The sequence below is a fragment of the Thamnophis sirtalis genome, unplaced genomic scaffold, assembly GCF_051295495.1.
Source record: "Thamnophis sirtalis isolate CommonGarterSnake01/CBP01778 unplaced genomic scaffold, rThaSir2_p1.2 scaffold_9, whole genome shotgun sequence".
Taxonomy (NCBI): Eukaryota; Metazoa; Chordata; class Lepidosauria; order Squamata; family Natricidae; genus Thamnophis; species Thamnophis sirtalis.
Genome location: NW_028261389.1, coordinates 45,092,402 through 45,106,168, shown reverse-complemented (window position 1 = coordinate 45,106,168; position 13,767 = coordinate 45,092,402). Strand labels below are relative to the sequence as shown.

At 34.1% G+C, this 13,767-nt stretch overlaps 1 protein-coding gene across 1 annotated transcript in view; it reads left to right on the top strand.

Annotated features, from left to right (window-relative positions):
- TRHDE (thyrotropin releasing hormone degrading enzyme) overlaps positions 1–13,767 on the top strand; it is a 267,004-nt gene that overhangs the window by 201,508 nt on the left and 51,729 nt on the right. Inside the window, exons 8-9 of the mRNA XM_087723432.1 lie at positions 4,498–4,563; positions 6,963–7,141. Of these exons, the coding sequence (XP_087579558.1) occupies positions 4,498–4,563; positions 6,963–7,141 (245 nt within the window). The remainder of the gene's footprint in view (positions 1–4,497; positions 4,564–6,962; positions 7,142–13,767) is intronic.

Genomic DNA, 13,767 nt, shown 5'->3' with positions numbered 1-13,767 from the left:
AAAGTGTATATCTTAGGTCCATTACAAGAATAAATATTTAAAGATTTTCTAAATTGGGGCTGCTGCAGATTTTTTTAAATCTTATTTCTTACACTAAATTAATTAAGAAACAGCCTTAAATAAATGTATAATGTATCTATAAGTATTAATATGGTTATACACTATTAAATTTGAACTAAACCAACAAGAACTATTTTGAAAGGTTTGTTCCTTATTGCTGATCACCTTTTATTTTGAGAACTGTTGTTTTTGTTGTGAGTCTATATTAGTGATGGCTAAACTTTTTGTGCTCATGTGCCGAAGGTGCGTTTGTGCGCGCATGGCCACACCCATAATACAATGTGCATCGCCCCCCCTGACCCCTAGCAGGCCACCCTGAATCCTCCTGGGGCCCAAAAAGGGTCTCGGGAGGGCACCACACATCCCGCGCTACCCCCCTGTGCATGCTTATGCTATTACAGAAGTTATGTCGGCCTTGTATGCAGCTTTATTCCTCTCTAGCATTCAACTCCATTGTTCAGTGATACATTTCCTACCTCTCTAGGATTTACCTCTATCTGCTCCTGTGAGGTACTCCCTGTTCCTGTTGGATGTATATCAATGGCTTGTATAAAGTTTTGCAGAGATCCAAAAATCAGCTGGCTGGCAGTGCATGCTTGGTGGAGCTCAGATAGGGCTCAGGTGCCATCAGAGTGGCCTCTGATTGCCACCTGTGGCATGCATGCCATAGGTTCACCATCACGAGTCTATATTAAAGGCTACATTAAATTGCTACTGCTATTTACAATTTCTGTAAACTGCAAACATCTTCCTATAAGAAAATGTGAAATATAATGTAAAATATTTAAAACAATATAGAACATTTAAAAGCATAGCCGAATACAGGGTAAAATAATTTATAAGAGATCATAATAAAAAGTACAGTACTGTTCTACATAATATCTGCTTGGGTAAATTGAGAAATACATTAAGTTTCCTTGCTTACTTTTTCCTGCAATAAGACAATTTGTATGAAATGTTTGGGAAGAGGTATACAGTACTTGCTGTTTTTTAAAAATATTCTACATTGCCCAGCAATACTTAAAGCAAGAGGTGGCATTCTTACAATTGTTAAGTTCTCACACTGCTTATTGTTAGAAGTAGATTGTGTAATGAGCCACCTAGCCCTAGAAACTATTAAGTAGAAGAAAATCTTACATGAATAGTTGTTTTGTATTGTGATATACTACATGCGTCTATCCTTATATTATTTTCCTTTGAACAGTTCATATTTTTACTACAAAATTGCCGATTTTGAAAGTTAAGAATCAAACATGTGATACATATATGTATATTATTTTAACAAAAGTAAACCCAATCTGAATTTGTAGCGAAAATTTTAAATAATATTCATTACATTGAAAGACAAAATGTTAGGTATGCTTCATAGCTACTGTTTGTATAATAAGGAAATATAAATCTAAAGCTGAAGATTCTACCAGCACTAGTAATACACTAATCATGGAAGTAAATTGGCGGCATAAGAACTCACTTTGATTTTAAGACAGAGCTTTATAAATCTCTGAGAGGTATTATACTCTGTCCCAAATTGGTGGGAAAATTCATTTCTTTCCGATAGCAATATTTCCCCCCATAAATTATTACTTGACACAGGCTGAGAATTGTTTGACATTTACCAAGAATACATATACTGTTGAAAACAAGTGGAAAAAATGAAAAGAGCTGCAAACATGGCTGCTGAAATGTCTTTAAAGATCAGTTTAAGGATTAGCTGATGCTTTGGAGGGACCGCTTGCCCTAAGGATCCTCAGTGGAGACCGGAGGACTTTATGTGCAAAAGATTAAGTTGTGATTCAAATGACCTCTTTAACACTGTGATGTCATAATTAACATTTCATCTCAAAATCCGAGCTTGCTCCATATGGGCCCTAGTCCTTTCCAAATGGATTTTTGAATTTTTTGAAACCTAAACAGGTTTTTCTCTCTTTTTATCTTTCCAGGTTTCTTTCCTACTCCTTTCCTAACTTACATAAAATTTTCTTTCAGAACAAGTCATAGTTGTGAGGCAGCATTGGTTGTGCTTGTTGATGAACCTTGGAAAAATTGCAACTCTCTTGGTTCTTCTTGATGTCTTTGGACCTTTCAATGGTATTTTTCTGGATTGCCTACAGAGATTAGGAGTGGGAGGCATGGTGTTTTTCTGGTCCTCCTCTGCGATTGGGTACAGATGGGCCCCCCGAGATCCTATGAGATATACCTCTAGCTTGAAACTCCTGTTCCTCCTTTCTAGCAACTACAAGAGGTTGCAGAATGTGGTTCAGTGTAATCAATATGCTGATGATAACAAGTTATATATCTCAGCCCTTGGCAAGTCAATGATGCTATCCTTATGTCTGGAATGTATATGGTTGAGACTTAGGCACAACCCTGACAATACTGAATAGTTATAATATTTGGATCTGCCAAATATCAAGTACTTCCATATTTGGTCCTAAATAGGATAGTGCTTTTCTCTTCTGGATTGGAAGTTGCAGCTGACAACTGATAACTCAGCTTGTTGAATTCCAAACATAGATCCTGTTATCTTATTTGTAATCACTCTCCTTCAGCATATAGTGTATATTATAAAATAAATTTGGTAAATGATTTATTATGGACTTGATTCAAAATGATTTATTATGGATTTAGATTCTGTTTCTACAAGGATCTCATCTTTTATCAACCACAGGTCTTAATGAAACAATATTTATATGGCATTTCAAGGTTTTTAAATTTATTTCTAAAATCCATCAAAAGTATTCCTTGTAATCAAAGCCAGCATTATCAGCATCCATGGATATTACACAAGGAGTATAGCTGATCTTATGTAAGACCAATTTATGTAAATATTGTGGAATTTAATTTGATTTATTAAGCAACCAAACTGCTGCTTTGGATGCTATTGATTACTTATCAAATTGCATGTTTTGTTATTGTTACATAAATGGGAAAGCCAGTGTTATGGAGGAACATATATGCTATTTATTTTCATTATATTGTTAAAGCTGCATTGTACATAAGTGACTCAATATCGCTACATTGCTTTTCTGATCAGTGTTTGTATGGGTGTTGCTGCTTACAAAATAGGATGGTACATTTAAAGCTAAAGCTGTCATAACAGTTTATAATTTGTATATCACAAAGTCTGCTTTACAATCACCTAATTACTGAAGCACCTACTTCGCAACAAGCATAATATTGAACACAATATTATCAGAACATTTCTTCAGTTTTATTATTTTGCAGCACATGATAGCTTATCACTTGCCATTTACCTGAAGTAAAGGTGATAAACAGATTCAAAAGAATTCTGTTTCCCACTTCATAATGCAATGCATTTTAATGGTTTTGATTGTAAATTGAAGTTATTACTTTTTTGGGATTTAATTTAGAATTCTGTTTGTAGGGGAATGAACATGTGGATTTCCAAATTATACTGAATTACAGTCCCTGTACTTTGGCCATTCTGGCTGGAGTTTTGGGGAATTGTAGCCCAAGAACATCTGGAATATTAAATATTCTGCTCAATGCTCAAGAATGCTAAATTAAATAATTCAGACTCTAATATATTGTTAGGTTATATTGGCAGGGAGAATTAAAGCTCTGTAAAATAAATGGAAATTGGTATCAAAATGATACAGCCACATAACTACATTGTAAACTTTCTTGTGTAGCTCTTGTGTAGTAACAATTGATCAAGCTTGAGTCTTAAAATAAAATTTCAATCTAAAATATGTATAATGTTATTTTATGGCCTTTCTTTAGTCTTTAATCCAAAAGGGAAATGATATATTTGCATTAGATTGAAAATGTTGGTTTGAAAAAAATAAGGCCAATGTTTAATAATAAACCTAGCTATCAACAATGTCTGTACTTTTCAACAGTAGTCATAGAATGATATGCTAAAATAACAAGTAATACTTATTTTTGGAAATGTTTCTGACAGTTGTAAGATTTGCTAGAAGCAAAGATTAAAAAGTGGAAATTAAAGTGGAAAATGTATTTGAATGTAAGAAAATAAAAGTTCATTAGGAGGATTGTAAGACTTTTCTTGGCTGAGGACCATATTCAGCTTTGGAGTATATGAAATGGACAGAGCTCAGACAAAACTAATTTTGTTTATCTTTAAAATTGAATATGCTAGCATTACACTCATTATGTATTTAATAATTTTCCTTTTCTAATACATCAAAAATTATAGCGAAGTAACAAAATTTACAGATCTCTGCAGTTCAGGTTTGCAAAGACCACAATGAGCCTGCATCCTCAGTCTGTGTATCTATGATTTATAGAATAATAATTTGGAATGTTGGTATTACATATTGAAAACTAACTTTAAAATGTTCTAAATTTACGCTAAGCCTGAGTATATAATACAAATATTATAAACGTATGCCTAAAATGTATAGAGGTTATACAGCATATATTTTATATATTTATGTATGTATGTATTTTTAGGATTATTTAACTATTCACAAGTATGGCAATGCTGCAAGGAAAGACCTATGGAATACACTGTCAGAGGTAAAACCATTAAACATATTTCATCAACAAATGTAATTTATTTTGAGGGCTAATGTTTGTTACTTGGCTTAGAGGCTTAAAAATTTTAGACCTCAAAAATCTGTTCATCTTGCTAGCACATTTCCTTGCTCCTTGCCTTTAGAATCAGAGGTAAACAACTGTCATTGATTTTAGAAACTGTGATGGATTCAGATGTAGAACATGAAAAATAGGCAGTCTTTGTTCAATCTACAGGTTTAGTGTTCACAGAAGGTGCAGAAGTAATTTGGCCATTAATTGGAAATATTGATAACATAGCGGCAGAATGCAGTGTCACACAAGCTGCAGAAGCTCATGGAAAGTTTTCTTTCCTGATTTCTCCTTCCCACAATTTGCTTCTTCAATTCCCCAATCTTCTTATGCAGATTTTAAACACATGTTAAGGATATTGTAAGAGGAGGATTTGCTCTTCTGCTAGACATCTCCTAAAAGAAATTATTTTATTAGAATCAGAAAATTGGAGTTTACCTAGAACCTATAGCACATATATTAAATGACGTAAGATAAATTAGTAATGGAATCTGCATTAGAATCTATTACAGCAAGAGAGATCATGCCTTTAGGAGTATCTGGAAGGATATGGGAGTTTCAAATGGACAGGATTCTCTATGATCTAGTCCTTCCATTTGTGCATTGGACCCCAGTTTCATCTGGCAGATAAAAGCAGCCAGAGAGGAAATTAGGAATATAATCATGGAGGAAGAGAAAGTTTCAGCACCTTGAGAGCAGTATTGTTTTACTGATTCTTCAAGAAGCCTTATCATATAGCAAAACTGAACAAGTCATCCATTCTCCAACCGTATCCTCTTGGGGAATATTATGGAGAAAATACAGTTATTGGAGGAAACCGATTAATTGGATCTAGAATTCCAGATTCAGACTCAAGCATGGGACAGAAACTGTATTGATCTCTTTCATGGAAGTCTTGTGGACTTGGAAGGAACATTACCTCTGAGATGTTTGATTTCATCCTGGTAAAATCTGCCCACCTGCCCAATTAGTTTAAGAACACATGTTCAGAGTCCCACCTTCCAGGAGATGTATCAGTTCTCTGTAGGCATGTCTCAACTTCGTCTCTGAAACCCTTGAGAAGCCATAAAATGCATTCATACTGGACTTTTACAGAGTGATTTTTAGGTCTGATTGTAAAGCCATCAAAGTGAAAGTAAGTTTTATTTATTTACTATTCTGTATGATAATATTGTTGTTGTATTTTATTTAGTGAAGAACTGCCTAGAATTCAGTTGGATTGAGACAAAGTATGAATTCCATAAATTAATTAAATGTATTCCCAATCCAAACTCTGGTGGGGTACAGCAAAGTCTACACAATATATTTAAACAAAACCAACAATAGAAATCTACTATATATTATAGGTGCCATTCAATCAAACTGAAGCAAAGGACAAATGCCTACTGGAACAAGGACAATTGGTAGATTTGAAATATCTTTTCTGTCCATTTCTCCATTAATAGTGTCAAATACTATGGAAGAAAGGTCAGGGTGCAAAAAATAAGTTTCTAAGGTGTTCAGACCTTAAGAGTTGGCAGATAGAACTGAAAGAAAAAGAGAATGCTACAGTGATAGAACCATGGCCAAGAAAACCCAAGTAATTTCCATATAGGCTTCTTCTGAGTTGGCGCACACAATAGGACCATACATAAAAATCATGGGTCCCATTGAGGGATGTCATTTCTTTAAATAAATGGCATTTTTGTAAGAATGAGGATCAACTCCAAAGAGCAGAGTAAACCAGGTAAAGAAATCAGCAAAAAAAAATTGAAATTCATATTTTGTAACATTTGCTCTTTCAATAAAACTGAACTGAACTGCTTTCACTGAACTTAAAAGTTGTGTCTGCAACCCTTGTAGTTAAGATGATTTTGCTTAGAGTTTAACATATTAATATAAAACTAAAGTGGTGGCTAAAATTGTCACTATTGTTGTTCTGTTTTAACTTTTCATGTAAAGTTAATCTTGCAATTAAAATTAATAGCCAAGTCTTCATGAAATAGAAATAGAGAAAGGTATGTGCTTCATACGTTGGTGAACTATAGTTTCCAACAGCCCCAATCAGCATAGCCAATGACAAAGTAGATTGGAGTCAAAAGTAGTTTAAGAGCATTGAGCGCTAACCCATTGAACGTAGTAGAATGTATTTCTAAACGATGATATAATTGTGATATTAAATTGGATGGTTTAAATAGAATTTAAAGAAACTTAATATATCTGCATAGATAAAAAGCTTCAGATAAAATCATGAAGACATTAATGAATACACTGAATCCTTTTACTAAAAGAGACAATGTAGTAATAATATGATTTCAGAAAGTAGTTCTGTATTTTTTGTTTGTTTTAAGGCACTTAAGAAGATTGGGAAATTTGTGAATATCGAAGAGGTAATGGATCAGTGGACACTCCAGATGGGTTACCCTGTTATCACTATGAAAAGAAATGAAAATGTAGACAGTATTATAGGAATCTCTCAAGATCACTTTGTTTATGACCTTGATAAAGATCCCGGTTTGAGAAACAACAGGTATTTTACATTTTCTAGTATACATACTATATTTTATAATTGTTTTAATATTACTGCTAGAGAAAGACAAATATTTTCATAAATGGTTATATAAAGATTTGTGAATAATAACAGTGATACCACAGTATGCCTTTGCTATTTTAAAAAAAAAACATTATTTACAGGTACTATGTTAAAATATTGAAAAATATCATCAGAATCTACACGTTTAGAAAGATGCAGATAAAGACTTGAATTTATGTCTGGAAATTTTCAATAATAGATAGCTTAAATGTGTTCAGTCATCTTTATGGGTTTTTTACATATGGACTTTCATAGAGGAAGAACAATTAAATATTAAATCAGAAAAATAAACATTTAGTATAGCACAAGTATATAACTGATAAACAACTCCAAAACTGTTAAATAGGGCAACTTAATATGAGAAAACCTATATATTAATATGGTACATGTAAACTTGGAAGTCTAGAGATATTAATGGAACTATATTGTCTAATTTTTGGCATCCTCTGTATGTACATTAATAGCAATTGGGGGAGGCACTGAGACCGCAGGGGCAAAGTATGCTTAAAACTTTCCTTCCCATCTGCTACTGCCTCAATCTGTTTACTTCCCTCATTGCTTTTTTAAATGTATATTTAATTACTTACATTTGATTAATGTGTCTTGGAATTCAAATTTCTGAGAAATTGTGTTATATTTTATAATTTTGCCAAAATCGTAGAGCTCTATGAATACAGCAATAGTGCATTCATTCAATACAATACAGAATATTGGCAGTGGGTCTTGAGTGGGAAAGGAAGGAAAATAATAGGCTGAAGGAATCTGCAAACTTTAATCTCCATTTCACTTATTCTACCAATTGCATAAGGATGAGAAAGCAATTTGTTGTTCACTACTTTAACTAACCTTTAATGAACCTTTAATACCTTGATGACCAGAGTAGCTGTTACATCAATCTTGATCTTTCTGTTAGACCTATTTGCATACCTATTAATTACTGCATTAAATAACTAGTGGAAGGGACAATTGTTTTCTTGCTTGTAAGTATGTGATTGCCTCAGAAATTGCTGTTTATATACAAGATGTAAAATTGCTGTATACAAACAGATAGGTGATTTTTTTCCAAGATTAGAGCAAACAGGAAACCAAAGCAAAGTCCATTATGCAAGGACTTTCCTCCCTATGAGCTGTTTTTCCATGTACATTTCCATCACTTGCTGGCTGACTAATTCCCTTACAATGAAACAAAATGAGGTTGTCGTTAGCAGTTTCCATTTCTTTCCACAAGTACATACGTTCTGATAGCTATGGTGTTGTTGTTACCATGGTAGTGACAATACTATTTCATTTGTTTTATTTAACACTGTTATTTGGTTAGTCACAGCACCATTTAATGCAAAAAAGAGGGTGGTAGATACAGTATTCGTAAATGATTGATCCTGTTATGAACTATGATTTTGTGAAAAATAAACCAATTAAATTGATCACTGCCAATCTTCCCATTATTTTAAAAGGCCATTCTCAATATCAATCCTGACTAATTTTTTCCTAATGCTAATTTTTAAACTTCTATGCTGCCCAACTCTCAAAGACCATGGGTTTAAATTTAACAGAGAAATCTAATGGAATTAGAAATAAATGTACCATGTTTTACCCCTTTATTTTCATAAATATACAGAATGTTGGAGATGAATGTAAAATAGGAAACAGAATAGGACAAAAATAATTTAAAAATAATTTTAAGAAATTCATTTGCAATCATTATTGCTTAGAGAAGGAGGTATGAACAAATTTAAATTAAATAGGGTATAATTTTGCGACCTGTTTCCAAAATGCATCACTCATTGCCCATTTCAGCACAAACTGATTTTGAAACCTATACTTTTCTGAGCTTTTCTTCACCAATAATTTGGGACAGCATAGATGTTGCTACATTAACAAACAGAAACACTAGAGACCATGATCCATTGTCCTGAGTTCCTTTGCAATTTAGTGTACATTGATATTATTGGATGTTTTGTGGAATAAAAAAAGCAGGCTAATGTTGCCAAAATTGTCTGGAGTAGACCAAAGCCAGCCCAGAAGACAGCAACCAAAATTGGAGTTTCTGGGCTAATTCACAAATCTAAATAATTAATGAGTGCAAATTATTAAATCTAGTAAACAAATATATAGATAATAATCTAAATACCTACTGGTTATATAATAGTTTTTCTGCAGTGTGGTATCTCTTAGTCATATGAATTAATTACTACCCAGAGCAAAAATTTGATTTCAAATTTTATTAACATTTTTAAAAAATGTGTATGTATACCTTTCCATTTAACACATGACTCTGGTTGGCTGCCAGGCAATTAAACAATCTATAAGTAAAAAGTATTTTAAAATATTGCATTCAGAATGACTCATACAATCACAATATCAAATAACTTATCCAACAACCTTGCTCACTGGCCAGGGAAGATTTATGGATTCTTAACATCATAATTTTATTATTGGAAGGAATTTGCCTCTAAGATGTCCAAAAATAACAGTTATTTTTAAAAGACAAAATTTTTATGATTTGATTTATGATTGAGCTTCTTATCTTTTGAATAGTAAATGAGGTTTTGTAAAATTCTTTAAAATTCCATCTAAAAAAATATTTGTAATTATGTAATTATGTCTAGCATTTTAGCATTCTTGTTCTTCTAGAAAGAAATTAGGTACCAGAAAACAAAAATGAAAAGAGAGGAACTGAGAAAGCAATCAGTAATTTCTCAGATTAAGCATCAAATCAGCAATAAAATATTGTAATTTAAACACTAAAGAGAAGTATTTAAATACTCAAAGGTTTCCACTTTCACAGACACTTCATATATTCAAGAAAAATTTTATTCTCTGAACTTGCTTCTTTGGCTCAAGTATTTTGAGCACCACCAAAGCAGAGTTTCTCTGTGTGACTGGGAGGAGGAACAGTTGAGAAGAATTAAATTTCCATTTGCCAACACAAGCCAAATATTATTTATTTAAATGTATTATAGCCAAAAGTCCTTCAGGCCAGGGGTGGGATTCACTTACCTTCTCTACCAGTTTGCAAATCTGTGTATGCACAGTGCTCGCGCATTATGTTGGGGCAGGTGGGCGGAGCCTCATGAAGCCGCCACTACTGGTTTGCCCGAACTGGAGAGAACCAGTTGAATACCACCTCTGATTCAGATTCTAGGAAGTTTACAGATACACAAACAATAAATGCAGTTAAAAACATATATCATCCTGACAAACCAGGTTTGTCCTACCAACACATTACAGTAACTCCAAGCCTGAGACCAAAGCCAGATCTTAAGGACAATTTAGAACTCCCAGGAGGGAAAATACTGTCCCTATCTCTGGGGAGATGTTGTTCCAGAGGATGGGGATCACAACAGAGAAGGCAAGCTTCTTTAGTCTCATAAGATGACATCATATAATAGAAGGAGCCTGGAGCATTCCCACTGCCAGGCAGAAATAGTTGGAGATCAGCGATCCTTAAGCTGTAAAGGGCTTTATAGGTAACAGTATCTTGAATTGCACCTGGAAGCTAACTGGCAACCACCAACATAGCAGTAGAGCGTATGAGCACAGACAGATCATGATGTTACTACTATTGCTTGCAGTGCTGCATTTTGTACCAGCTATCTTTTCAGATGATCTTCAAGAGCAGCCCTGTATACACACATTGCAATATGCCAGTTGTGAGGTGACCAGGGCATGAGTAACTGTCTGAAGGTTCTCTGTCTGAAATATCAGTCATTATTTCAGTCCATCATTGCAGGAGGAATGATGGCACCATAAAAAAAAGTATTTGCACTATAGAAAAAGTATTTGCTTTTGTACAAATATTTGCTTCTTTATTGTATGCCACAATTCTAAGATTCTGAGCACCAACCCAGCTACAAATATTTGTCTTTATTAATTCTACGGTTTTTGTAGTCAGAATTGGGAATCAGTAGTAAATCATGATTGAATTGCTTACCTCTCTGAGCCCAGGAGTTAATAACTCGATATCATTAGTGCTGCCAAAATCAGCAAAGCCACCTATGGAGAATAGATGTCAGTGTATGCAGACGTACCCAGTGCCACTATTTATTCATATTTGGCCATTGGCAAAATGTTTGTAGAATGTAGAAAGCATTTGTCTATGTCTAAAGAAATCCTGTACACACTATGTGAATGTTAATATAATTGCAACTTAAGTAGAGTGACCTCATAGAATGAATGCCTCCCTGTTACCTTGGGCTACTTTTTCTTTACATCACTATTTACTATGTCATGGGAATGGACATTGTGAAATCCTTTTATATGACATATACATGTAGACCAGACAAATCCCAATACTATAAAATGGAATTCTGTGTCTATTTTATACTATTTTATTGTGTCTGTTGTATTATGTTATGCTTGTAAATAATTTATAACTTCAATACGGTTCCTAAAGGGATGCACAGTATTGTAAGAATAGCAATTCTGTTTTTTAAATAATTGTTTTTTGAAGATCCTTGAAATAATCCTATTCTAAAATACGCTGCTCTAATCGTGTTTGTTTTCTGTCATCGGAGTATTGCCTAAACCCAACTACCTGATTTATTTTTAGATGGAATAGAAGGAAGTCAATAATAAGGATTGCAAATAACCATGTGAATGTCAGGCTTAGTAAATATGCCTGTGTTTTTAATGTATATTTTCAAGCCACTTTACTAATATAGTTATAATCATCCATATGTGAAAAAAATCTTCTGATTCGCCCATTATAAAATGCATATTTATAGCAATTTGTTTAGCCATTTCTTAAAAAAATTATTGAAAATGGATGTTGAGAACACTGTCAAAGCGAGTTCAAAGGGTTGGCCTTGAAAGAAAATTTCTATAATATTAATCTCAGAAAATAAGATGTTACATGTGTGCGTCAGTACTTATCAGTAAATGCTGCCACAAAATAGTCTTTTTATAAAATAACTTACTTTTCAACAATAACAATCATTATTTTTCTTTTGTGATAGAAATTAATTTTGAAGTTGATTCTGGATCATATGAAATGAATTGATTATTACATTAACTGACATTTCCACAGGAATATTTTGAAATGATTTATGTAAATTTTGAAGAAGCATTGTTTTAAATCCAGCTCTTCTATTCAGCATACTGAATACACTTTTATAATTGCTAAATAATCTTTATTGTTGCTCAAATCAGGTAGCTTGTTTAGCAAAGGCCTAATCACTGACATACTGTAGTTGCATTATATAAAAAATTAATACATTTCTACAGAAATTCATCAAACCAAGGATAGCCTCCTTGAGTGCATATGGATTAATATAAAAGGAAAAAAGAACAACATTGCCATGGATGTATACTACAGGTCACCCAGCCATAAAGAAGAAATTGGTGAACATTTTGCTAATCAGTTAATTAATTTATGTAGGAAACACAGTAGTAATGAAGGATTTTAATTACCCTGACATCAGTTGGGAAACAAACTCCGCATCAAGTGGCAGGTCAAACAGGTTACTGATGTGCCTAGCAGACAGTTTTGTCATCCAAAAGGTAGAGGAGGGAACTAGACTAGAGGGTCAGCTGTACTGGACTTAATCTTATTAACAGAGATGAAATGATAGAAGGGTTGAAGTTGCAGAAACTTTGGGGGAGAGTGTCCATGTCATATTGGAGTTCAATATAATGCAGATACAAGTAATAGGACAAGTTGATGCATTAGACTTTAAAAGAGCTGATTTCAACAAACCTAGAGTTTGGGAAGGATTCTATGGATGAAAATCTTAAACAAGAAAATAACTCAAGAAGCTTGGGAAACTCTAAAAAATATGATTATGAAAGCCCAGTTGAGCATACCACTGAAAAAGAAAAAGAAGGAATCAAAGAAGAAATCAACATGGTTGCATAAATAATTATCTGATAAACTGAAAGACAAGCATAATGAACAAGTCCCAGACTAAACTTCCAGGTAATGGTCAAGTAGTCCATTAAACAGATAACCAGATGCTCAAACAGAATCCATGAACACAAAGCCTCCTGGCAACTTAAACTAAATCCACCTAGCTCACAAACTGCAGAGTCTTGGAAACACAAACATCTGGCCACAACCCACACACATTGTTTACAGCAACACCTCTCTCTGCCTGCTGTGCTAAATAGCTCCCAGTGCAGCCCATTAAGGGGGGGGGCTTTTTCCCGAGCAATCTGGCAGACCTCTGCCTCTCTGCCCTGTGTTCTCTGGGATTCACTACAGCAGGCATTCCTCCCCCTCTTCCACACTGGCCTGCAAGCTCTCCCCAGCCGAGGCCTCTTCTGCTGGCAGTTCAGGTTCAGTAATTCCTGATGTGACAGGAATGATCTCTTTCTCCCTCAAGGCCTCTGAAGAAGAAGTGGAGGAGTCATCGTCCACAGGAGACATCATACCACCAGGACCAGATGGATTATATTCTAGAGTTCTGGAATCACTGAACCATATCTTTCAAATACCCTGAAGCACGAGGGAACTACCAGAGGACTGGGGGGGGGGGGATCTGATGATTCCTTTCTTCAAATCAGGGGGGAAATGCATCCAGAAACTACAGACCAATCAGCCTACATCAATACCTGGAAAAATC